Source organism: Triticum urartu, chromosome 1A, assembly GCF_056163025.1.
Source record: "Triticum urartu cultivar PI428250 chromosome 1A, HENAU_Tu73, whole genome shotgun sequence".
Taxonomy (NCBI): Eukaryota; Viridiplantae; Streptophyta; class Magnoliopsida; order Poales; family Poaceae; genus Triticum; species Triticum urartu.
The window spans coordinates 586139035-586166521 of NC_141873.1; the positions used below are offsets into that span (position 1 = coordinate 586139035).

Consider the following 27487-nt stretch of genomic DNA (forward strand, 5'->3'; position numbering starts at 1 on the left):
CTTCAAACTTCAACATTTTAGAAAATACCTAGAAAATCGTATATGTGCCCAGTAAAGATCTGGGGAAGTTCCAACCGATTTGGACCAGTGGTTTGTGAGAATTTTGCTTCCTTTTCTAGTTCATTCCTGCCCTCTTAACATACTGCTAAACTGCAGTGAGCCACTTCGTTTATTTATCAAGGCACCAAACAGTATAACAAATTATTTATCGAGGTATTACACAGTATAAAAAAAGTGACTACTAGGATTCAGTAAATTCTATCTTCAGTATAGTACTTTTCTTCATACACTAATACTATTGTTAAAAAAATTAAGACCAATGCTGATGACCGATGCCTCTGAAAAGTTCCCCCGTGGTGTTTTCTGTATGAAGTTGTCTGTCACAATATCCACACTCCGGTTCTCTTCATTCTCTATCACCGCAAGCCAATTTTACAGAGGGCTATGCAAATTTAAAACATGAAGGATATTTGAGATTCAGTATCATACTTTCACTATGTCAGACCTAACCTGACCTCACCTCATCTCCCAGCTGACAGTTAAAATATCCAAAGCCTGAAAAATGTAGTAGCACTAGAAGATTAAGAGTACTAGTAGAATGCCCGTGCGTTGTCACGGGCTTCTGAAATATTTTTCTAAAGTTATGTAAAGATATTTCACAGGTAGAAACCATATGTAGAGACAATGTAACATGGTCACAAGTGCATAATAATTGAAGTTCACTTCACTTGTAATGTAAAGTGATCACAAAATGGAAAATTAACAATAAGTACAAACATAATCTGTCGGCATGATAAAAAAACGAGTGAATTAGGCAATATGACGAAGGAAAGATCTATAACAACATTGAAAAAAATACCTTGCGCGGTAACATTTAAATTGGCATCCTTTTTTGATTTTTTATGAGATAACACCGCTTCCACATCATTATATTGTAAAAAATTTGATGAAGCCCCATTTTAGTGACGTCACTTCGGAACCCTTGTCGATGGATTCTTTTTGTGCATCTCCAAATTCCATATCTATGTCTCCTATATTCTGAAAAAAATACATAAAGAATACACCTTTTGTATTATCATGTATAACATACATACAAAGATTAGCTATATGCACCTCTTCTCATAGTGTTTCAGTTAGGTCAGTCATCGTTACATCAGTGTGTATGTCAGAACCCATCACTTTTTATCTCTGATGAAAAAAACATATATAATATATATAATAAAAATAAAAGTGAAACTAACACAACTATTTTATTTTGTAAAATAGAAAACCCGTTTTTCATATTATAAAAAAAGATGTTGCATTTATCTCGGAGAAAACAACCAACTATAATGTTCATATATAAATAAGCAGTCATCTGAAATTTCTTGAATCATTTTAGTTTATTTATATAGGCTAAGGAAAATTGTCCGACGAAAGATAAAAGCATGCAAGCAATCCAACACAAACCAAGTATATTCGGTTTCTTCTCTCAAAATTGTGTTTTTGTGTGATACTTTGAATATATCTAATAAGTATAAAAATATATTTTTTGTATGCTCCATGTTTAATTAATATATGTATACACTTTAATACATATGTTTTTGTATGCCCAAATCAGCTACCAACACGGCCCAACCAGCACCCAATCTACCTCCTAAAAAACCAAAAAAAAAAAAACAGCACCCAACCTCTCCTTCCCCGCACGACCCAAGCCCAACCAGCACCTATCTACTACCTCCCCTGATCCCCTCACTCTCTCCACTCCCAGACTCCCAGTCCACTCACGATGGCAGATCTCGGCGAGTCACCCACCCCACCGCCTCCGCTCTCGCCCCCACAGCCGGCGACCTCGTCTCGCACCGCCACCCCATCTCATCCCCTCCCCAACTCCCCTCCACTCATCCGACGGCGGCTAGAGACGCACACAACCGGCGACCAACATCACACAAAGGTCGCCACAGCCGGCGGTGGAAGGACAGTCTTCTCCCGCCGCTAGCCGCAGCCTCCGCCTCGCCCTGATCTTCGGCCTCCTCGACCGCCGCTCGCTCTCGTGGGAAGCACCTCGCCGCCTCCCTGCCCATGCCGTCTTCGCCGACTGCCCTGCTCGCGCCGACCTCGCGAATCTCGCGGCCGCGCTTGGCAGTGCTCGACTTGTCCTCGCCGCCGCCAGCGGCGACGGGTCCTTCCCGTGCCTCTACCGCCTCGTGGCCGAGTCCTCCTCTCCCCAAATCGACACCCGCCCTTTGTCGAGCCTGCCGTGCCAGCGACATGAGCAGGATGGTGGCCGTCGAGGCTTCGGATGCGGTCGACGCAGATGAGAACAGTTCATAGAGCCGTACCAGGTATAGCTACTCTTCCTCTTCAATCAATAGCAGGCAATTCTGTGTGTGGAGGTTGCAGCTCACACGGGTTTGTGGAGGTGTTGGCTCCAGTATTTACCAGGGATGTTTGTAGATGTGTTGGCATATGAACCAATACATAAATTGATTGATTGATTGCTTAGCACAATGCTGATTAGACTAAATAATTAGTTGATCGAATTATTTGCATCTGACATGTTGCACACATATATCAGGCAGAACAAGCTGTTCCACGCATGGGGTCTGATTTAAATATTTTCGGAGATGCATAATATGCCAAACACTTCTAAAGGTGCCTCGTCCATGGGCGCATGATAGTGGAAAAACATCTGTAAATTGTGCAGGATCCTATAGAGCAAATGGGCATCATCGACGTGCAGTACACGCTCTCGTAGGCAGATAAGTAACCTCGGACAACTTATTTTGTGAAGACCGGTGGTTCATGGTCTGAAAGTTTTGTTTTTCTCTCTAAATTTTGTACTTAGATAATCCTTTAAATGCTTTTTACTGCTTGATCACATAATACATGTCCGTGCAAGAAAGGAGTTGTTAACTGAAACAATAATGTTAATTTTTGTTGTTAGCTGAAACAATAATGTTAATTTTTGTTAACTACAAACTGTCTTGGACATTGGTTTTTTCAAATTAACTCCGTGTTGAACTGGTTCTTCTTGTTGTGTGCTGCAGCCCAGCAATCTGTTCATGCCAAATGATTGAGTCCTGGTGAGGTTCATTGCTGGACATGCATGGTCTCCGCAGGCAAGGTATTCGAAGCTGCCCTTTGGTCGCTTTTGTTTTATTTCCAAAGAGCTGCAAAACCTCAAAAGGAAATTTTTGTATTGATGTGATTAGCAAGTGTATTTAACAATGCATATATGTACGCGAGTTATGTGTAGTGCTGAATCTGATGTGGCTGAACTATCTTCAATTTATGAAGACCTATTTTCCTTTTTAGCATTTTGTACGAACAATATACTTATAATCAGTGTGGAGTTTATTGTAATTTTAGTTGTTCTCTCATAAGTAGAGGCATGCTTTACTGCATTTATGACCACAATCTTCAATTGCCTGACCCCAACAACAAAACTCATGATAGCTACAATGTATTTGTTTTGTGTATTTTGGATTTGTTCCTCTATGGCTACATTATCACAGCTTTCTCCTTACATTTAAAGATGAATCTAAAAGATGTGACTCCCTTAGAGTAGCTTAATGATAAATTATTTCCTCCCCCTCCCTCTTTGTCGGAAAATGCTGGTACCGTCTTCTACTTTATGTAGTCAAGAAGAAAACCCATTTTCACTTAATTTGGTTACTCTATTCAGGAACACATAAAAGTAATTCAGCGTGTTATCAGAAACTCATGAGCATGAAAGAGAAATTTGGATCATGTTCGAACATGGGTAGAGAGCAGATCGAGGAGAACTTGAAGATTAAAGGCAATGAAAGGTATGTGCCTATAACCATCATATTTTTATGTTGAATATTCGCTAGCTGGTATGTGCTGATTTCGGACGAAGTAAAGCCTGACATCATTGGTCAGTGAGGTATAACGAAAATAATCATTCTGGTGAAAGTACATGCAAGATAATAAAGAACTTCTCCTTCTTAGGAGCATGCATAGTTTGAATTAATCTTTCAAACTGATTAGGAAGTAGAGATAGTATATACTTTATATCTCAGGGAATGCAAGAGAAGTACTTGCGCGGCAACGAAGGAAGACTTTCTAATTACAGGGCAAAGTACTCTATAGTGGTATTTCCAGATTAAAAGTTTAGCGGTGCTAATTTCGGTATCTACATAGAACAAAGCCTATAATAGAAAAGCGTCAATGGATTTAAGATGCGGGAGGATTCTGGATAGTTGACCTCACCGGAAATAGAGGCGCTGGGTTGTGCTCGACGCAGATACGATAGTAAGATATCAAATAAATCACAATTTTATATTCATTTACTTATTATCATGGGATTCGATGCCACATTATAATTAACGTATCTGCATGTATATTTTTAACATCGAAATACAGATTGGTCGTCAAGTGGCTCAGGCTGTAGGGTGTAGGCATCGACGTACAAAGATCACGACAATAAGTAAACATACAGTCTGCATTGGGGCCGCATCATAAATATATTTCTCTAATGTAGAACACTTAGTGGAGTCTAGTTTTACAAGAACGAAGTGACCAAGGCAGTGTGCAATATTTGTGCAGAAAAACATAGCGAAGAGGTTTAGATGTAGTAGATCATTGATCGGAGGGGAAGCATATATCTTCCTTCCATACTCCGTGCATGTTTCCATTACAAATCCTTGCTAATAAAAGGACAAGCATATATTTTCCTTCCATACTCCACTGGGCAAATAAATATACGCCGGATCATATATCTATTATATATGTTTCCCTTTCCCGATCGGAAGAAGCATAATTTAACATTCCTTATAAACAAATCCGATTAAGTGAATATTAATGGCCACACTGGGAAACCCATTGAACGTATGGTAGGCCGGACCGGGAGATTGGACACTATAACGTTTTGGAAGGTGGCCCATATCCTTCCGTAATTACAATATTCCATAAAAAAAACTACAGGAAAATATGGAATAAAATTATTTTGGTCGCATGCTCCACTCGGCAAATGTATCAAAGCCGGATCATATATTTCCTAATTTATGTCTCCTTTCCAAACTTTGCCTCCAGATATATAGAAAGAAACAATTAATTTATTTCCCAAATATGAAATTGCCCGTGCGTTGCAACGGGTACATAAATATTTTATATTTAATCGATGTGATTTATTTAGCATGGTTTTCGCATTGTGCTACAGAACCGAAATAAGAGATGCGAGATCACAATTTGTCAAATGAGTACAGTCAACTGTCATTTTTCTTTTTTCAGCTATGACACAAAGCAACGTCCAATCTTTCAATTCACATTTCAACTATATTGGCAATATAGCTATATTTCTAGTGGTTACAATAACAATAGTGCACTGAAGTGCACCATAGAGTCATACCACACGCATCAATTCACAAGCAACTGATTTGAAGATGTGAAAGTAAAAAAAAGGAAAATCTAGTATACCTTTGGCACCCGCAAAAGAATAAGTAGAACTTTGGATCAAAAAAGTACATCGGAAGGTCTTGTTAGTTGCAACTCTTGCACAAGAGTACTCTTTATGCAAGCCAAAAATATATTGGCAGCGTGTGCTTATCTAATAGATCAAGGGCAAGCAAAAGCAATCGTTCCCAGATGCCCTGAATCTTCCTCGGCAAAGACCTTGCATTGCAAGTTGTTGCAGTAGAGAATCACCATGTATGCTGCCGCCTACACGCCCCTGCAGCAGCAAATAATGCACACCGGCTCAATGTAGGGAGTTGCAAAGAGAAAGCGAGCTGCCGCTCTACTCACATCCAGTAATAAGTATGTTCTTTTTAAGTAGAAGGGATGAGATTAATTAGATTTTTCACTTTTGTATATTGGCACCTTGAATTCCAGTGGTTCTTGCACTTATTTTTTCCGGGCTGCACTATCATGTTCACATACCGACATGTACATACTGTTCTTTCATAGTACATGCCATGTATACAATGTTCACATGCAAACAGAGCTACAAAAATATATTAGTACATGAACCACAGTGATAGCTCATGTACCATCGGAAGCAACAGAGCTACAGAAATATATTAGTAGATGTCCTCTGGTTTGATATTTTGAAGGCACGAACAGAAAGAAGCGCACCTGATATGCTATAAAATGTACATTTCGTGGCAGAATAATAGGTGGTTATAAATTGTGGTACTGTCCAGGTTCCAACAATTCATTAAAACTCTTATTTATCTGCAAGATACACGCAATAGGAAAAACAACTGACAGAATATGGCACAATGAAAGGAAAATAATACTACTGGAAATATTTGTGAGATCATGAAGATGTCAACACGCATCCATCCGTTTACTTGTGCCAAACCTGCAACTAAGTAGTTAGAAACACATCATGTCTGTTTAGATATGTATTGAAAAGCCAGGATTATAAAATTCAAATAAGGGGCAAATAAGAGACTATATACAGGACAAAAATAAATAACATTGACTGTGCCTGCTTTGGGGCCGCATCATAAATATTTCTCTAATGTAGAACACTCCAGTGAATTTTACAACAACGGAGTGACCCATGCAGTGTGCAATACTTATGTAGGAAAACAAAGCCTAGTTTAGATGTAGTAAATGATTGATTACAAAACAACAAAAGAATAATATACATAAGCAATCCGGCAAAAGGAGAAATAATGTCACATACAGGAAAAATTGGCAACTTGCAAAGTCACAAATCCGGGGCAATATTATTAATATTTGACTTGTTGAATAAACATAATAAAGTTCAGTTGCTAACATTGAAAGATAAATATTTGCATGTGAGTTGTCACATTTTCCAAAGTCGCACGGCCATTTAAACTTATTCGCAAGTACGCAGGCTATCATTTTATTATTTATTTGAAGTACATATGCAAAAAATAACTTCACAACCTACACAATTTCCCTCCTGCTACAGCACCAATCAGAATTATATAGTGCTGACCTAGCGGATGATTTCATAGGATAATAAGGTCGTCCATAAACTTACATTCAAACATACTATCAAAATACCAAAATAATAACAACAGATATGTTAAATTGCCGTAATACAAAAGATTCATTGCATGTTCCAGGTCTTTATCCTGCCAATCATTATATCTGAATCACATAGTAAGCATGAACAAGTACGCTTGTAGAATATCTTTAACTGCGAATTTCAAAATATCAAAATAGAAATATATATGTAAATAGACGAATTAAGGTTCATATTGACCATCGCAAGAGTAAATGCTCTGTCAGTACTAAACCTGCCAGTCTATTAAGACCAAACTTCAGCCTGTAAGAACTTCCTTGTAGACGATGTTCTTCATTGAGGTCAGTAAGGACACAGTCGTTCTTTTTCGCTTCTTTGGATTGTCCTTTAGCTTGTTGGCCTTCTCCTCCGGCTTCTCATTCTGAATGAGTATCTTTATGTTTCTCTTCGCAGTGGCTCGAGACAAAGCAACATATAGCTGACCATGAGAGAACACAGGATTGGGTAGATAGACACCAACAATCGGGATGGTCTGCCCTTGAGCCTTGTTAATGGTCATAGCAAAGCTAAGCCTTATTGGAAATTGCTTTCTCTTAAACTTGAACGGAAACATGTCGTTTTCAGATGGGCAGAGAGGTATTCGAGGAAGGAAGACCCTCCTGCCAGCATGTTGTCCAATCACGATTTCTGCATCAATGGTGTTCCTCTCAAAACCTCTTACAACAAGCCTAGTGCCGTTACACAGTCCATTAGCTGGATCAATGTTCCTTAGAAGTATGACAGGGCAGTTCAGCTTTAGCTTGAGTGCATGCGGAGGAAGACCATTAGGAGTCAATCCATTCAGAAACTCCTGAGCGTAGTAGCCATATGGGTCGTCCTCCGCACTGTCAAAGCTATGGTATATTACTTCATCTCCATGAAAACGCTCTATCATGCGGATGTTTATCTTGTCGACATTGTCATTTGTCGTGGAAAGGATTGCTCGAGATGTCATGTAATTAGAATCAGACATGTTGTCATCTAGACTCGGAAACACGTGGTCAATAAGTTTTTCCAGGTCGTCAACCTCGCCTGTAGACGGCAGACAAATATCTTCAGGGAGTAGTATGTTGCCTTGATTATCTACATCCTCAGTGCCATTGCCGACCCTTAGCAAGTAATCTGCGAACCACGTGTCGTTATGAGCCCTCATGTTGGTGATGAGCCGAAGCTGCCGCATACCCTTCCACAGATGAGAACTTCGCAGGGTTGCATCAATTATCTGGCCCCGCGACCCCCTTCTAACGACCGGAAGCACCTGCCTAAAGTCCCCGCCAAAAACAACAGTCTTTTCTCCAAAGGGTCGGTCACGTATTCCCATGATGTCGCGCATGCTATTGTCCAATGCCTCGACCGCTTGTCACTTCGTCATGCTGGCCTCGTCCCATATTATCAATGAGGCCATCCTTAGAAGCTTGGTGGTCCCACTCTGCTTGGTGAAGCTGCACGAGGATCCATCATCGCAACTCAATGGAATCTTGAACCTCGAGTGGGCAGTCCTGCCGCCAGGCATGATAGAAGCGGCGACACCCGACGTCGCGGTAGCGATACCAATCTTGCCCTCGCTCCTCACCTTTGCAAGCATCGCCCTGTATAGGAAGGTCTTACCTGTACCTCCAGGCCCATCAACAAAGAATACACCACCATCACCGCGTTCAACAGCCGTTAATATCTCGTCGAATGCGACCCTCTGTTCCAAGTTCAGGGAAGATGCCAACTTAGTGTCATCCATGTCGAACTCAACTGTTGATTCCTCGACGACCTCTCTTGCCTCGCCCTCTGTTGGGTCAAACGCATCATCTATGCATGGAAGAGCGAAATCTACAATGTCTTTACCCATGGACTGCAACATACCCCTAATGTCTAGCAACACCATCTGCTCCACCTCGTCAGGGGACGTGCGTGATCGACGATAGTCATCTGACATAGGCTCGAGGTGCCTATCCCATAAACCACGCACGTCGCCTGGCTCGCAGTGCACCAAGATGGTTGCGAAGAGCCTCCTAAGAGAACATGGCATCGCCCACTGCTCAGCCTCAGTAAGACAGTCGTCCAGCGTGTTGTCTGCCTCGATGAGTCCCAACCTTTCAGAAGCCTCTCTAAAGCTCCCACATAGCACGCCGTCCACGGTGAGCAAGTCGTCAAAGGATGTTTTGCCCGTAACATGGTTTAGCAACACACGCAGATAGTATCTCGGTCCCCCTCGGCAGGATTGGCAGACACGATGCGACCTATTTGAAAACGTTCGACCCACGGCTTCCAAAACTTCTTTTTCTTCTGCCACGTGAAGCTTCCGGGGAAATCCTTGTACAATATATTTCTAGCCCGAGGGTGTTCCTGGTTAGCCTTGAAATACTCTGTTAACATGGATTTTGAATTATTTTCTGAGGCGACAACATTTTTCAAGTCAGCCTGGGCATTGAATGCGACCCTGTGCATATTCGTGAGATGAAGAGGCAACTGCAATACAGGAGGGTAGTTGGCGCAAAGTCGAAAGCCAAATATCCTCCACATAGCCTCCGGAGGGGTGATCCACCTTGCGTCAACGTATCTCTTGATCTCATCAATGTTACCATCGGCGTCGGGCTGGTCGATGCTGAAAGAAGCCTTATCATGGCCCTTGTAAATGTACTTGTAAAGATATTTTACGGCCTTTATGCTCGAGCAGACCTCAACGTTGATGTGGCAATTGAACATCCGCAGAAGGTATGGGTTATAAGGGACAACCCATCTGTTATCTAACATCTTCCCTCGGACCTTAGCACGCCTTCCATCGTCTCTACGTCGATAAACTGGGTACGAGTCCTTCCCCTGTGTTGTGTTTTCATTGAACGACCGCGGGTATCTGCATTTGCATTTGTTTTCTTGCATGCAAACATTCTTCGGGTTTAGAGCACCGCACGGTCCGTGCATCATATGTTTTACCACCATTGCATACAATTTCGGATACTTCTGCTTGTCTGGGAGCTCTGCGGAAATGAGTCGGTCATACTGCTCAGGGACGATAAGTTTATATGTTGAGTCCATGATCAACAGAAAATGTGCGTGTGGGAGGCCCCTTTTTTGAAACTCGACAACATATACATATGCGATAACAACACCCAGGATGTGCTTCTTGAACAACATGTCCTTCATAGCCTCTAGTTTGCCAAAGAACACGCGAGCCACAATATCAGGTCGGTCTTGCGCCGTCTGACCAGGCAGCAACTCATTCGTTATCTCTTCCCATTTTGGATTGCAAGTCATGGTCAAGAAGATGTCAGGCTTCCCGTATGTATGTACAATTGCCATGGAATCCATATGCCTCTTCTTCATGTCGCGGTCGCCACCAGGGTATGTTCCAGGGAGAACTATTCTTACCCCAACAGCGCTTGCTCGTGTCTCCCCCGATGTGATCGCATCAACAACCCCTTTATACAAGTCAGCACGAATCTGCGTCTGGTTCTTCCTGTACCACCTTAACCGACAACTTTCAATCTTGACGTACATGTCGACGGCCCATTGCTGCAACAGGCGTGCTCCACAGAGTATGGGATTAAAGATCGCAGGCCGTGTCTGCAGCATGTAACAGTAGTAGTCTCTTGACAGAGACGCACAACCTGCTGTTGCCCTCTGCACATCATTGAGTACCATCAAAATGAGGATATAATCGACAAATAAAATAATATTTCTAGCAAAATGGGACACAGACGGGATACCTGCATCCTCATCATCATCATGGACCAGTTGAGGATTTAGTACAACCTCCCAAGGAACATCATGTTTAGGTAGCTTCGGATGCCAACCTAGTTCCCCCTTGGATAGAATAGTGGATAAGACAAAGGGTCATATGCTCCGGAGGTCACACGTATACTGTGCCTTTCGTTGTTGTTACCACAAAGTGTTATCCTCCGGTCAAACCTTTTAGCTATGTCATTGCCCTCAACCCAAATTGCAGCGACCTCAGATGACAACGGTCTGTTATATTTTCTTTGGTCAAGCCTTTTATCGGTGTTTAGGTCTATCCTGTAATCATCCAGGTTGTCCTTGTGTGCACCCAAACTCCTAAATTGCTGGGAGTACGGGTTTTCTTTGAGTATGTCTACTAACTTCTTCACGACATCCTGGTCTAGTTTCTTGGTGGCCTTACGATGAGTGATGGTTGGGTCATCATCAAAGAAGTACAACTGCAGATGCTCAGGACGGGAGCTAGGCCCGAACGAATGCACATTATGGTAGATGGTGCCGTGTGCCTGGAATGTGCACCCCAGACTTCATGTTTGTGTAGTTCTCATCAAGGCTGACGCCAAGGGTTGTGAAGGCGAAATGCCCGTTGAAGAAGCGTATGTTCTGCCGAAAATGTATAGAGTCTGCATCCATGCTTGACCATAGCCTCATCAGCTCTAGGATTGGCTCGGGTTGTTTAAGTTCGATCTGGCCACTGCGACAGCAGAAACCATCAGTCTCAGACACAAACTTTTTGGCCTTGCAGTGTTTGCAGTTTGCGTCGAGCTTCAGGATGTGAGTGGTGTCTGGGATGTTTGTGTAGACAAAGTCTAATGGATCATCCTTGGAAGGTATAGCAGACGACATGATCGCTTCCTCGTCATCCTCCAAGGTGTCATTATCGGATCCTACGTGAATTTGTTGAAACATGATGTTCGAAACATTATTAAATACGAACTATAATAATGTAAAAGATGCACGAACTCAAAGTTTATAGCTAAGAATACCTTCCCCGCGAAACATGTAGTACTCCTCATCCATAAAGTCGGATGGTGTCGTCTCATCGCCCATGATGCAGTCTCGGAACCCATCAATGTCGTCTGCATTATGTACCAGACGATTGTGACAATAGACAGCGTCATGTCAGATGATGGTTGGTGAGAATGAGCACAAATATGTGACAATAGAATTATCATACCATTGGTATCGCCAATGAAATTCTGCATGATCGTCAGAGGCTCACCATCAGATGAATCATCTATGGACGCCAGAGAGAGGGGTTTTGTCTGGGATAAGCTTGCTAGGTCTGGACGTGGGAGTGCGAGGGATTCTTTGCACGGGGTCTTTTTTTGGAAGCATAAACTGCCTTTCTTTTTGCACTTAACTCCCGCTTCGCTTTGCTGCATGCCCTCCATTCTCGCAGCGTGCTGTTTTTTTCTTCAAGATCGATAGTTCCGTGCTCTAGATGTTTCCGATATGCTGCTCGCCTCCGCGCGTTTGATTGCTCCATTTGATCATGAGTTAAGTTAGTTATGCGCTGCTTACCACGCTGCTTCCTAGGTAGTTGGTTATCATGAATGACATCTCCTGTGATTGTAGTGGTATGAGGCAAGACCGCATCATCTTGTGACAATGACATATAGGTGGACCTAGTTGGGTCGGCTGGTTATACAACAGTATAAAACGCTAATTAGTACCACATTATTTGGTAATTGATACAAAAGGTACCAGCAGATTATGTAGGTCATTTCATCTGACTCCTTACGTTTATTTTTCATAAGGTCTTAATGTCTATTCAAAAGTCATATGAGCGATAGGTGGAACACTGAGTTTATAAAGCTTCTTTAGCATGCTTACTTATTAAAAATATGTAGACAAAAACATTAGGAATATATATACTATCAAAAGGGAGCTGAATCAAAAATCATTCTAACCTGAACTTGTAAGGGCAGGAAGGTTATCATCTTTGTGCATCACGGTAGCTCGCCCTAGAGCCTTGATCTGGGTATTTTTGTCCACAACAAGCTTAGACTCAGCTTGTACCCCATTAGTGATATCACCGAGAGCGCTCCGTGTCACATTTTGCACACCTGCATTATTGTTGCAGATGTCATACTCAATGATTCTCAGATAATAATCATAATGTTATCAACAGAGGGAGTATAATCAATAGACGTCGGACTGTAATATAGAAATAGTCGTACCAGACATGTCAACGGATTTCATATTTTGATGGAGATGACCGCCGGCGGCGTCATCATGCTTTTTTCGAGAACCATCTATCAACGGAGCTTTCATGTGTTCCTTGTTAATGTCAGCATTTTCCTTGTTCTTAAGATACGTTGCCCGCCTCCGCGCATTAATTAGGTCCCTCTTGTCACCTAGTAATAGATGCATGAAGGTGTGAGAGTAGTGAATGCAGCAATGTACAGTGTCTTGATTTAAAATCATCCAATCATACCAGGTATTGAAAGGTCAGGTTGACTTCCATGCTGTATTTTTTCTGCTTCCTCTTCTTTTTTCCTCCGATAAGCAGCTCGCCTCTGGGCGTTTATCTGCTCCCTTTTTTCATCAGACAAGATAATTTTCTTAGAAGGTTTGGAGACACTCACTACAGATCCTGTAGTAATGTGCTTGGATGCTGAACCGGATTGGGTTAAAACTTGAGGAGTTCCATTGATGTTTACAGGATTTCCTCCATATATATGAGTCACATCTAGAGTTTCTGGAACAAACCCAAAGCAAAATGATAATGTTCATAGTATTTATAATGAACATCTGCAACACAACCTCTAAAAGATAGATACGGTTCACAACGGTAGACGAATCTTGTAGTACCGTTTACACGTTGTGCTAAGGCTGCGGCACACTCTTCAGTGAGACAACCGAGAGACACAAACATTGACGAGGTTGCCGGGTTGCCTGCTTGATGTAAAAATAACCGATAGTGGTCATAACGGGTAAGATTAGTGCTATCCGAAGAGTAGAGAGTACTCATTATGTTTTATACTAGCCTGAGTTCAGTTCGTAAGGCCGCGGTACACGTGTGATATCAATATCAGTGCTTTTAGGAGCAACAACAAATCCGGTCTGTTCAGTGATGGACTGATCTGAAATTGGTTCATAAAAGTAAATAGACGATCTTGTAATAGATTCAGCAAGTTGTGAGGGTAGTCAAAGCAGGAATGCACATTGTTTTCATTATAAACAAAACAATCATACCAGAAATTGAAAGGTAAGCTTGACTTTCATGCTCAAGTTTCTTTGCTTCCTCCTCTTTTTTCCGGCGATAAGTAGCTCGCCTCTTGGCGTTTATCTGCTCCCTTTTTTCATCAGATAAGATACCTTTTTTAGGTTGTTTGGTGACGTTGTCAAATGATCCTGTAGTCATGTGCTCGGATGTTGAAACGGTTTGGGATAAAACTTGAGCAGTTGACATAGTGTACAGGTGTATTCCTCCATCAATCGGAGACACATCAAGAACATCTGGAACAAAACAAAAGCAAAATGATATTTTTCTTATGCTGTTCTTGAACATATGCAACACGATCTCTATAAGAATGATATTGTTATTATGCTGTTCTTTTTGCCGGTTCTCATTTTCAATATGTTTTTTGCTCACGTGAGATCAAATCGGGAGGCTGCTGATCACATGTGATATCACAATCACTGGGTTGGGGAACGACCGGGTCCGCGGTCTGTTCAGGTATGGAGTGGCCTGGAGCATGGTTCATACAAGTTACCGAGATTGAAGTCAAGAACATAAGATAATAAAATGACGAGTACTATATCCGCACAGCCTCATACCTGGACTAATAGGGTGATTATCAACAACGTTTGTCCCAGCCGTCTGATATCCTACACCTTCAGTACCCACAAGTTCATTATCCGGAAGAATCGGTTGTCCAGATGGTTCAAGTGTCGGCCCATCTGAGTGTCATTCATACAAGTAAGCGAGATAAATTCGATAAATAATTAGTATTAAATCATGGGAAAAATTTTAGTCAAAGATTTACCTCTAGGGACACCTGACGATGTTGTATGTTCCGCAGATTTGCTTTGTGGATTCCCCATACATACCTACACGCAAAGATTTCATCATATTAACAATTGGTTGTGAACTGAAGTTATCTACCATCATATTAATCAGGTCTGATTTTCTTCCTGCTTAGCTGTCATAATATCCATTTTTGATGAATTTAGTGATGTTGAGGATCTCTATAGCTCATTCCCTATGGAGAAGGTTGAAGCACTCGAAGACATGGTTTCATTTGTTCCTTCCATTCTTATCAACGTGAGCTGTGTCGTGTTAATAGAATCGACTGGGGCAAACTTTCTCATGTTTTTCCCCACTCATACTGCTACTCTGCTATGTAGGTGCATACCATTTCTCTAACATGTTATTATGGGTAATTATATATTTCTCAACATCGCTTCTTGTTTGGTTGCCAGGGTGTTGCTGCTGTTTCCACTACTGCAGTTTTGAGCATTCCAAGTAAGCACTTGCAACCATCTCAAATATGCATTTTCTTTACTGCTGTTTGGCCTACCATGCTCCAGCAAATATTGAGTAAATTAAGTAATGAGCGATTATTGAGTATAAAATTGCAATACGTACAGCACAAGTTGGATCTTGGGCGCGTCCAGGAGGGGATCACCAGGGGATTTACAGTCTTCTGAAGAGATCACACAGCAGATCGCTTCGCGCCTCCTGATGCGATCCCACGGCAGTTCACCGCCTCCTGAGACGATTTTTTGTATGGCCTTCAGTATGTAATATTAAGTACAAAATAATGTGTATGAACTTGCATTACGTTGAGAACCTGTGGGTGGTCACAGGGTGGCGCCGTCGGATCGGGGTCGTGATCGCCGGCGAACACGACACGCGGGATCGCGTCCCCGTTTCCTCGCCCGATTCAACAGCAGTCAGCCGCCTCCTGCAACCGCGACGGCGAAGGAATGGATCGGCGCGGCGCAGGGATGGATCTACCGCGGCGCGGCGCAGGATGGATCCGCCGCGGCGCGGTCCAGGGATGGATCCGCCGCGGAATGGGCGTAGGGTTGGATCGGGCGTGCGATCGGGCGGCGTCGGAGATCGATCTGCTGTTTCGGGGGGGGGGGGGGGGGGGGGGCGGAGATAGATCAGCTGCGTGAACGAGGGAGCGAAACCAGCGGTACTTGATGTAGCGGGTTTATTTCGTTCGAGGGTAGTGCACAGGTCGTAGGACGACGAAAATAAACCAGCGAAAAAAAACCGTGTGGACTATTCACCAACTGCTCCATTAGGAGTAGAGATTATTTGTTCAGACATCGAGAGGGAAGGACCTCCCAGTTTTGATTGCCATTGTACTCCCGAAGATGCTTGCACAGTGATGCTCTCTATGGGCTGCGGAAAAGATATGGCTTTCTCCAAGATGACAAGAAAGGCAATGTGAGCATTTGAATAACCTGGTGGGTGTAACTAATCATTCCTTTTGATGGCTGTAATCATTCCTTCTGATGGCTGTAACCAATCAATGTTGGCCTGCTAAACTAGGATGACCATACAAGAGGTCAGAAAAGAGTATCATCATTCAATCAAGATTGGTTCATACATGGCTTTGACTGGATTCAAAGTTACATGCAGGCATCTTGTGACACTCCTGATCTTAAGAAAAAGGGGTTTCCCCCGCTTTATATTATAAAGCAACAAGCCAACAACCACTTACATCCAAAGCAACGATACAAACGCACACCACACATACCCAAGGTGAGATACAAGGAAGCCGGGCAACGAAACACACCCTCAAGATGTGCAAAACAAGGAACCGCTTAGCGCCGAAGGAGACCACCAAGAGCAATCGTCCGGGAGGGTGTGTGACGAACCACGCCGGACTGAGGGCTCCAAGACGATGCCTCCAAGAAGGGTACGACCACGGAATGTCGCCACCGTCCGGTCCAAGGATCAAGTTTTCACCCGAAGCGAGACGAACGAGAAGGAGCACCACGACGGAGCCTACAAAAAGGAACACGACATCCGCGAACGCCGCCACCGTCGGCCAGTGCACGAACTGGACAGGTGATGAACCCCAGTGCTTCAACCCCTTCGTCGCATCCCCGATCCGCCAACCACTCGCAGCCATGCCGCCCAAGCAGCCATGCCTGCGCGTCCGCAACCGAGACGCGCAGTCCGCCCATGACATACGTGCCTCCCACCGCCAGGACCGCCACCCTGCCACCAGACCACCGCGACAGCCACCAAAGAGCACACCTTTGGCCAGATCTATGCCCCCAGCCGACTCCGAAGCCACCGGCGAACACCTTGCCACGAGAGGAACCGTGACCATATGCCGGTCCGGGGGAAGGGGGAGGTGACGGAGCAGCCCAAGGCCAAGATCGGCGACGGGGCACACAGAAGCGCCCCCGTCCACCAGCCAGCCCCCCCCCCCCCCCGAAACCATGTTCGCCCCCTAAGCAACAGGCCCGGACCAGCCGGGGCGCACCTGTCGCCGCTGCACGACAAAGAAGGGGAAGGGGAACTAGATCGGCCACCGCCACGCCCAAGGGAAGCCGGTAGGGGGGTCTCCCCGTGCCAAGCGCCGCCGTCTCGCCGCAAAGGGCCGGGCTGAACGGGGACGCTCACCGCCACCGCTGCCGCGCCGCCCCCCTCCCCCACCCGAGCCACAGAGAGAGGGCCGCCCGCGACCTGGTCGAACTCGACCCGCAGCGCCAGAGTCGACGCCAGGGCGCTGCAGGGCAGCAGCCGCCGCCGACACCACCCACCAGCCTGCACCTCCTCCTTGCCGCCTGTCACGCCGCCGCCACGCCACCATCGCAGGCCCACGCCGGAGAGCCGCTGCGCCGCCACGCCCGGCAACGAGCACCGCGTCCCGGCCCGAGAGATCCAACCTGCGCCGTTCCCCCCGCGCGAGGAGACAAGAGGACCTCGCCGCCGCCGGCGACGATCGGGCTTTGCCCACTCGGGCCCCCTGGCAAAGGCGAGGGAGGGGGAGAGGAGGAGGAGGGGTGGGCGGGCGGTGGCGCTAGGTTTAGCCTCGCGGACGCTCGCGGGAGGAAGGGAAAAGCTCGCGCGAACCAGACTCGGAAATCCACACTCCTGATCTTCATTCCCTCTAAAGATTAATGGTACATGAAACTGTACTGCTAAGTCACAAAAATGGAATTATCTTGACACACTGGGGCAGTTAGAGAGCAATCATGTCTTACTGTTACAGAACACAACAGAGTAACCAAATAGTCATCATAGGTTACATTGAAAGGATGCTAAACCCTTTCCACACAAGCACGTTTTCAGCTCTGCATAAGACAAATGAAATACAGTGTGAGCAAATAGCTCCCACATCCTTACACAAACAAACTACTTGCCAAGAGACACCCAAATGACATCAACATAGTACTATACCAATTGAGCCAACATTCTCACTGATAACTCAGTCTTAACATATAAGATAGCACTTTTCACCAAGCATCACAGTTAGTTCAGCCTTACCATAACATTCTCACTATAACTCAGTCTTAACATATAATTTAGTCTAACAAAGCCGCAGTGTCCAAACAGAGCAATGGCAACTACATAAAGTGCCGGGGTTAGTCGCTATGCAACTAGCTGTCCTCAAAGTTCTACATTGGGCATCAACGCGGCCATCCTCTTGTTAAAATCATCCTTCTCAGCTGGCGTCATCTCCTTCTTGCCATCAGGCGCATCCAACATAGACATGTAGCCATAAAGGAATGCTGGGCTATACATCATGACTAAATGGTAGCACTTTGCCCTGCGATAGAAGCGCCTGCAGGGCAGTACAAGAGAGATTAGAGCCCTTGTAAACCAAGACTGTAACAGGCATATAGAACAATACCGGGCTCAAGATCATACCAGACGGGGTCCTCAGGTTTAGGCTCCACATGGGATGAGAGGTGCTTGATCAGGCTCTTCTGGTTTCCTATCTTGTCCCTGTTTTCGGACATCATGCGGTAGAGCTCCTCTTTGACCTGCTGGATCTCAGCCGAATGAGTTGCGGCCGCCTTCTGCATTGTTATTGACAGAGCAAGACAGGGAGAAACCACATTAACCCAAATCAGGAACAGATCAATATCGAAGTTTATCTCAGAAGTAGAGCAGGTATATATGCTTTATGACAGCAGTAGCACTCAAAAAGATTCCAAGAGGCGTGCAATCAATCAATTGGCAAACAATGCAACGATAATGTCATTCAGCACTTGAGTCTGACAGCATGCACTAGCACCCAGCTAAATTCAGTCAAGCATGCAAGTAAATTAAGACCAGCAGCATATCAAGCGAATTCTCAACCCAGGACTATTATGCCCCTCTTTCAGATTCAGATTGTAGCATTTGGTAAACGAGAAGGAAAAGCTTAGGTTGCTAATTAAACATGCAGAGTACAATGGAATTTACAAAAGAGGTTAGGAAGTCAGATAGATTAGGGGAGACCCTGAACTTAAGTTGATTTATAAATCCTCCTTAATCAAAGCAGCCCACCCTTCCAATGTAGGAGTCACACCATCAAAGTATTTCCAGTTTGGCAGTAGCAGCATTGCTCATCATCTCAGGTAGACCCCTTTGTGGTATCCCAGGTAATATGAATATGAATGGTATTCCAACAAGAAGCACTGAATGTGCAAGCAAATAATAGGTGTATGGTGGTTTCTTCCACGTCATCATCACACAAGCAGGCAAGAAAGATCCTCTCAAATATCAAAGCGCCTCCTCTTAAGCATATTCCTAGTGTTAACCAAGCGAAAACCTTTTGTTTCATGATGCACTTGGATTTCCATATGCTAGTCGGAACAAGGGAGGGTTGTATTTGCCTGAATCAGATTCCATAGTACTTATTTGGCATGTATTGAACATCCCCCGAACATAAGATCCAATCATCAGGACTCCAAGGTCCGATCCGCACACTGATCAATTTGATTTGGAGGTCCTGAAGCTCTTCATGAGCCTCCAAGGATAGAGGCAGGTGAAAGTTGTGCAGATGGTCTTGAGGTTCCATGAATTGCTGGACTGGGAGATACTCCTGAAGAGCAAAAGAGAAGAGGTGCTCATATTGGTCCATCAGCAAGCCATCTTGTTCCCAAGCATCCTTCCAGAATAGAACAGTGTCACCGGCATGCACAGGCCAGCAGGGGAGAATCCGCATTACTAGGGTTAGGGTTCCTACGATGGGAGCAAACAAGGGGCGAAAATATGGCAAATCGGGAGGAAACCGGTCTATGGCCGCCGTCCGTTCGGACGTTGAGGGGGGGGGGGGGGGGGGGGGCTTACCGTGCTGTGGAAAAGGCGAGAGGTGGTGGGCTGGTTCTGATGCGCCGCCGCGGGGGCCAGCGATGGCCGGAGGGCGCGGCCGCCGATCCGCTGGCAGGTGGTCCGGAGCGCGGTCGCCGCCATGGAGATGAATTGCTTCCGCCGCCGGCACAAATCAAGACTCGATAGAGGAGAGGAAACAAGAAGATGGCTCCACGCAGATTTTACTTTCTTTTTAGCAAAACCTGTTTTACTTTATGGCAGCTGCTACAAATCATCCGGTTAATCTTAGAAAAAAAAGCAACCACCTCTACAGCCATGCGATACAACCTTGCGTGATTATCTGTCTTCCTATCCTACTTTTGCACTACTCAGCACGCAATAGGCAACACCCCGTACCCTTCTTCTCACATCACAAACTCTTCCACTCGCCTTGCACCAGCAAGCGTCCAACACGTTCGCCACCATTGTAGAGTACGTCTTCAAGCAAGCATTCTCAGAACAGTGGATGGGCGCGTGCCGTCGAAGCAAAGCATCGTCGACTGTCGTCAAAGCACACCTTATTGTCGTGGCCGTGGAAGCACGCCTCGCAGCATCGCCCTTGTTGTCGACGATGTCGTCATCGCAACACGTCTCATCATCATGGCCGTTGAAGCACAAGCAGCAGCATTGTCGCTGCTGTCGATGCCGTTGAAGCATGCCTTGTCGTCATGGCCGTCGCAGCGTTACCGCGGCCCGTTGAAGCATGTGTTGCAGGGTTGTCGCGTCCGTTGATCCCATTGAAGCACGCCTTGTCATCGTGGCCGTCGAAGCGTCGCCACGGCCATTGATACACGCGTCGTAGCATTGCATCGTTGAAGAACGCATTGTCGTCATGGCCGTCGAAGCGTAGCCACGGCCATTGAAGCAAGAGTCGCAGCATTGCCGTGTCCGTCAATGTAGTTGAAGCACGCCTTGTCATCATGGCCATCGAAGCGGCGCCGTGGCCGTTGAAGCATGCGTCCCGGCATTGTCGCGTCCGGCGATGCCGTCGATGCACACCTCATGGTCATGGTCGTCGAAGCATCACCGCGGCCATTAAAGCATGGGTCGTCCATCAATATCGTTGAAGCACGCCTTGTCATTGTGGCCATCGAAGCGTCGCCATGTGATGCTCCATTGCAGCCCCTGTGATGCTCTGACGGCCCGAGATACTCCATTGCAGCACCATTGATGTTCCGACGGCCCAACGATGCTCAATTACAGCACTGCTGATGCTCCGGTGGCCCGACAAATAATATGCTCCCGCAGCCCGGCCATGCTTCAACTCTCGCCCACCTCGCTTACTGCTCAGCATCGTCACAATCAGCAATAAGCTCGCCCACCACGCGTCCCATTCAGGCACTGGTCGGAGCGTTGCAACGGCGACCCGTCCGACCCACCCCTGGCTTAGCAGCAGGCCACCGGCTGTGGCAGCAGGTGCTAGTCAGCGCTTGCAGCAGCAATCACTTAAGATTTACCTCTTATCATCGTCCAGATTTTTCTTAGCAACTGTACACAAGTGGCTTGTTGAAACCCATGTTGAGATTTGCGAATGATCCATAAGTAGATTCTTCATCATCCATTATTCAGTCTCCGGAAGGAGAGAACACAAACCACAACAAAGATAAAAATGTTGTAGTACTTCTAAAACTATCCAACAACAGCAGTACAACAAACCAGATAAAAGACATAGTGTCTCTGCATTGGCGACTATTCCCTCTGTTTCATAATGTAGTGCACACATGCGTGATCTCCAACCCCAATCTCCCCTGACCAAAACACTCCCGACGATCCCCTCTGACCCACAGTCGCTGTGCCGTTGAGTCCCCTCCGCTCTACGAGCGCCGCTTGTCAAGCCCCTGATTTTGTACCGAAACCTAGCATTTCAGCTCGATTTGGGTGAGGTGTGTGGAATACCTGCGTTGGCAGAGCGTCGTCGTCGTCGCGTGCACCTCCACTTCTCGTTGTCGCCGTGGCTCACCGATGCGTCACCTCTCGCATCAGCTACTACGTGAGTAGTGCTTGCATTTGACCACCCCTGCTTCGATGTCCTTGAGATGCCAGGCGGTTGAGCGTGACCCAGTCGAACCTGGCCTGTGCTGCTGTCCAAGCGGGAGTGTGAGAAACGCCAGCACCGCACGATCAAACTCGATAGGACGGCTCGCGGGGAAGTTTGCACCACCCAAAATCAGTCGGTTGAAATAAAAAGTTTTCCTTAGGAAAAATAGCAGATGCTAGTAATCGCGTGGGTACGTCATGGGAAGTTATGCATGCGTCGCCGCCTCGCCGGCGCTATGCATGTCACCCTGGAATAATATCCACTGTGCAACCAACTTGAAAAAAAGCGAATGACTTATTTATATGAACCAGTCACAAGGCAAAGGAAAAAGTCTAAATCTAAACAGAAAAAAAAGGAAAACAAGAAGCATGAAAAAAAGAGAGAAAATAGTCACACCTTACCGTGCCGGCCCATCAGCGGAACCGCTTTTATTAATAAATTGTGGTAAACTCTACTACCTACTCCCAGACAGATTGTGGTATTTAATACGGCGCAGGCCGTCGCTTCCTCCGTGAGGGCCAAGAACCCTAACCGCACCAACAATCAATCACAAGACAAGATCCGTAGTTGCCGTTGACCGAAGATGGCGATGGCGGCTCTCCGATGCGCCGCCGGAAGGAGGCTCTCCGGTGGCGGCCGCCTTCTACCGCCGGTGCTCAGCCGGCCTAGCCCCGCCGCTCCCGGCTTGGGCCGCCCGAATCTCACCCAGGTGGTAATTCGATCTCGAAATCCCTAGTTATCCAGTCTTCTTTTTTTAATAGATAATACACATCTGTGCGTTTTTAATGGCACCCCGCAAAAAAACCTCATGTATTCATCCGTGAACAGGGAACCAGTCCGTGGACCCATCTAACACTAGTCGCATATATTTCAAACTATTTTTCAACAAACCGGATGAAATTCATGCAAACATGTCCGAATTTATACAAACATGTCGGATTTCATACAAACACGGCGGATTTAACTTTAGAACACAAAAAAAAGACCCGCCCCAAATTATAGATGGCACGCTGCTCTGCGATGAAATTTGGGTTCACCGCGGCCATGGCCTCCTCACTCACACGCTCGTCATAGATCTGGCCTTCCGCCAGCCGGTGTTGCTCCAGGAGGAACAACGGTACAACGAAACGCCGACAAAGGCGTTGGCGTAGGCTGCACCTTTGCAATGGCGGCGTTGAACAACGCATGCGCCTGTTCCATGGTGAAGTCGGGGCGGAGACATCGGAGCCTGTCTCCATCATGGTGTCGTCGTCATCATAGACCTCGGGCGAGCTGGCCGGCAAGTCAGCCTCGATCCGCCTGGCATGGCGGATATGCCAGGTGGCGACAAGGGCGGCCACATTTGTCTTCAGTTTGCAAAAGAAATCGCGTCCAATCCGCTTCACGGACCGATACAAATCAGCGTTGAATGACTTCTGTGGTCCAAACAGCACGGTTCAAACAGCTGCGGAAGATTTACGGGTCCCATTAGAGATGCCCTAACTAACTACACAAATGCTGCAGGCCTTCTCGTCGCACGGGAAACAAGAAGCCGGGAGGGAGGTCCTGGAGCAGATCCAAGAGAAGAAGGAGAAGCTGTACGACCTCATCCTGCGCCACGGCTATAAGCGCAACGACGGCTCCATGTGCTACGCAAACGTCCAGCTCATGCATCATCTCTCCGCGCACATCAAACCTAGGCCCGAAAGCATCGCGTGGTACATATTTTCTTCCAACATACGCCCTTTTTATTAATTTATCTTTAATATTTCTATTATTAAATAGATGAATTAATAAATGTTTGTTGCATCTCACCTGGATGATATTTAGGTGTTACCTTCGGAAAGTACATAGCTTCTATATTCTATGGATGTGCTTAAGCCCTGGCGTAAGCGCCTACGCAATCTGGAATATCTATAAAGCGGGGGGCAGCGGAAAGAACTTGGGTGCTGTTCAACAGGGAGGAGATGAGTTGAGGAAGAAGAATTGCATCGGTCAGGGGGAAGAAGTAGTTGTTTGCTGAAGGTGAAGAACTCAAGATTGTCAATGGACTGATGGAGGTGTTGAATATTGGCTGTGAAGTTGTCGGATAATCGGTTGGTAGTGATGTCTTGGAGAATTGCCGGTCGCCTGAGGTTCCAAAGTCTTGTGGAGAATCGGCCTGAGGAATAGTAGCCCTGTCCGTTCCTGTGACTGTGCTCTGACGTTGTTTGATGATGCTTAACTGATATATTGGTTATTTTGTGAGATTTGCTTGTCCATATGGTTGTTGTGGTCTCTGCATCAATTTTTTTAGTGTAATAGAAATATTTATATGATGTATATTATATCAGTATAGTATGTAAATAAAATATAAGAAGGTACAAAACAAACAAACTTTTTATTTTCACTTACATTGAGCCAACTAAGTTCTCAGTGCACATTAGAGCCGATATCATTACTTCAAAACCCTGTCAAAGTAATCGGTAGAAATAAAAAATTGACCACTCTACAATTTGTAAGGCTGCTTTTACCATTGTAAAAGATCGCTTTGGTTGAAGAAGCTACTTGAGCTATATCTGTAATATGGAAGTTGGACAATGTCTTCACTTGTCCGTCCAACGGTGAGGGCACCGACTGGGCTATGAACGAGTAACGCCTCATGGCCAAGTAGGCTTCTTTCGCATCAGCGAGCGATTTATTAGCTTGCCCCATGATAGCATATTGTTGATCTGATCCTTGTGAACCTCTCCAAAATCATGACTGGGTGCACCTACAGTGCATTGGATGGTTCGTCGGGAAACAAGCAGATAATTAAAAAGTAAATGGTCGCCCTCCCGCGGGGCGACTTGGGCGCTAACCCTAGCCGCTCCCGAACTCGCCCTCCCCCACTGCCGCCGGCAAGCGCTGCCAGGCAAAGCCCGCGTGGCAGCGGCGGCGGCGGGCCTATCGGTTTCACCCTCTTGTGCAGCTCGGGTGGTGCGGGGCACTTGTGTCTGCAGGGGGTGATGGGTACAGCACGGCGAGCTGGCGGAGCACGCGAGCTCGGGGAGGGGTGCGGCAACGGGCGCGCGCGTGGCTCGAGGAAGCGCGGATCTTGGCATGACTAGCTGGCACCGATGGAGGCGACGGGCGCGGGAGGGCTCATGAGGCGCACGGCGCGCGGGGGCGCTCATCTTCAGGGGAGCGTGGCGAGCGGTGGTTGCAACATGACGTGGTGGCCAGATCCGAGGAGTCGCATGCGGATGGTGTTCTGGCGTTACTCCTGCGCGGATCTGCGGCATGTCGGGCGCGAGAGGCGCGCGCGGGGCTCCGGAATGCTTGGATCTGGCGTGTAGGAGGCGTGCTGTGCGGGTGGACTCCAAGCACCGCGGGTCTGGGCGTGATGGCGCGTGGTGACAGCGGCCGGTTCACGAGCGGAGGCGATGCTGGAGCAGAGGGGCTCCGGTCGCGGTTTGGATGCGGGGTGCAGGACCCGTTCTGGTCTCTGCAGGCCCGTCGTCGCGGAGGCTTGGTGGTGGCCCTGCACAGCGATGACGTACTTGCTATGTGTGGGGTGCGCGGTCCAGTGGAGGTACAGGTCATCTTTGGCCTGCTGCGTGGGAGTGGCTGCCCCGGGTGAATGCATGGCCGGTGCTGGTCAGCCGGGGGCGATGGCGCATGTGGGCATCGCTATCCTCCTTGGAGGCGTCGTCGGGAATCTCACAGCCAGATCTTCCGGATCAAGTACTTCGGGTGAAAACCCAGATCCTGCTGCAGGGTCGGGCGGTGGCGTTGTCTTTAACGTTGTTCCCCTTTTTAGGGCGCCGTCTTGAAGACTTTGATTCTTGTGGTGCTTCCTACGACTGGACGTGCACGGTGGCTTCTATGGCAATGAGGGCGGTAGTGAGCAATGTCGGAGGCGTGGCCCTAGTCGTGGTAGTCTCTTCTTCTCTGGCGTGTCCGTGGGAGTGCCGCGACTGTTTGTTGTTGTGAAGTCGAAGCCACGGTGGGGTACCAGTAGTATATGATGACACGTGACAGGTGGTTCATTTGGTGATCCTCCGTGACGCCACCCCTGCCCAGTTTCCTTAGTCGTTCACCATCGGAGTCGGAGCTGCGTTCCCTAGTATAGACTAGATGGTAAGTGCAGCTTGCCGCACTCCCGCACCCCTGCCGGGTGCGGTCACATACAACCTGACACGGTAGGTCACGCTTCAAATTCAATAGGTCGGCATGTCAAGAAACTGAGAATGGCTTCATAGATAACATAATTGTGTCCAATAGATGGCATCCATCCACAATGGACCAAAAGGCAGTGCAATCAGTTACACCAAAGGCTTAGCAGCATTTTGATTCGAAAAGTAAACCAACACGATGAGTCATCACAAATTAAATACGGTACTTCAGTAATGATATAGACAAAGGGATCCATAAGGCCCGTGCAATATAAAGAACCTAAGTAGTTGCCATGTAACCTAATATTTGATAGCTTTGTCGGGCCGTCCCGCTGCTCAGCTCTTTCTTGACATGATATATGAACCTGTCACAATTATACAATTTAACCAATGAAATCATAGGAAGCATTTGCATAATAGTATGAGTCTGATGATAATTATAAGCCGTTATAATGAAAGAACCGCCAGCTAATACTACGCCACGTCTGTGTGTTACTCGAGAAAGTGAAAATTCCATGTCCATGTGAATCACTTGCTGGTAGACCAGATCCTTGACCTGGAGAGTGCACCAAGCGAGTACCTTTGATTGGCTCTTCTTTGATAGCTCTGCAGCGTCCAGATCTTTCAGCACGTCCTCGGCGTCGTAGGTGACTGACTTGAATTTGGTGAGCTACCGCCCAACAACTTCCCCATCTCTTCCTCCTTAGCGCAGCCTATCATCCGCATCGTGTAAACGGCTTCCAGATCTTGCATATTTTCCACCATGGCATCAACATCGTCTTTAAACCTGCACAGCCGGGCGGCCTCCTCCGTGGCGAGTTCAACAAGCTTGTTCGCCATTTGTTTCCCCATGGTGCTAGCATATGCCTTGATGCATCCTGGTTGGAGATCCTTTTCCTGAGCGATCAAACAATGTCGTACGACCTGCTAAAAAACAACATCGCTTGGTTATTACTGGTCATATAATGTTCCTATCAATTGAAGCAAACTAAACATGAGTTAACCTTAGTAAAGGTTATGAATAGTGAGTGAAAGCCGGTGCCCCCCCCCCCCGAGTCTTCTTCTGGTTGCCTTGACAAATTGTGTCCAGTTAGTGGTGATAGTTGCCCTTTCGTATTTGCCTTCTATTAAAGTAACATGATCTTGCACACATCCACATGGGGTTCTAATTGGCATTTGCTCAGAGAAGTGTTGTAGCGAGGGAGCAGACTGTAGATATATGGTGCGGGTAAGCAAAGCACATGAAGGCATATGACAAAGTTTAAATTAATTCACACCATTCTTTTTCCAGGAGTGGTGAATGTGATGTTCATTTGACAGACATAAAACTGAAGGGCGGG

The 27487-nt window shown here is 46.4% G+C and overlaps 3 protein-coding genes across 16 annotated transcripts; 2 read left to right on the forward strand and 1 right to left on the reverse strand.

The window, feature by feature from the left end:
* The first annotated feature begins 1708 nt into the window (after positions 1–1708).
* On the forward strand, positions 1709–16283 carry LOC125533229 (uncharacterized). Of its 14 annotated transcripts, none has more exons than XR_015610096.1 (9): positions 1714–2324; positions 2558–3106; positions 3668–3791; positions 14318–14396; positions 14510–14639; positions 14743–14840; positions 14915–15063; positions 15143–15185; positions 15311–15503. XR_015610096.1 is itself a non-coding variant. In XM_087533528.1 (8 exons), the coding sequence occupies exons 3-8, from the start codon at positions 3085–3087 to the stop codon at positions 15829–15831; spliced, it is 798 nt and encodes a 265-aa protein (XP_087389654.1). In that variant the 5' UTR covers positions 1709–2324; positions 2558–2787; positions 3030–3084; the 3' UTR covers positions 15832–16283. The 14 variants fall into 14 exon arrangements, 3 of the variants coding, with proteins under 3 accessions (XP_087389654.1, XP_087389659.1, XP_087389661.1); XR_015610092.1 differs by having other exon boundaries at positions 1715–2324; positions 14490–14639; XR_015610094.1 differs by having other exon boundaries at positions 1716–2324; positions 14537–14639.
* A 1729-nt stretch (positions 16284–18012) lies between these two features.
* Positions 18013–20284, reverse strand: LOC147993141 (uncharacterized). The gene is made up of 3 exons (XM_087542408.1): positions 19974–20284; positions 18564–18715; positions 18013–18477 (listed from the first exon to the last, which is right to left on the reverse strand). Exons 1-3 carry the CDS (start codon positions 20094–20096, stop codon positions 18303–18305), a joined length of 450 nt encoding a protein of 149 aa, XP_087398534.1. The 5' UTR covers positions 20097–20284; the 3' UTR covers positions 18013–18302.
* A 2303-nt stretch (positions 20285–22587) lies between these two features.
* Positions 22588–24282, forward strand: LOC147993142 (uncharacterized). Its single transcript, XM_087542414.1, has 3 exons — positions 22588–22741; positions 23536–23729; positions 23842–24282. The coding sequence occupies exons 1-3, from the start codon at positions 22616–22618 to the stop codon at positions 24032–24034; spliced, it is 513 nt and encodes a 170-aa protein (XP_087398540.1). The 5' UTR covers positions 22588–22615; the 3' UTR covers positions 24035–24282.
* Positions 24283–27487: the final 3205 nt, after the last annotated feature.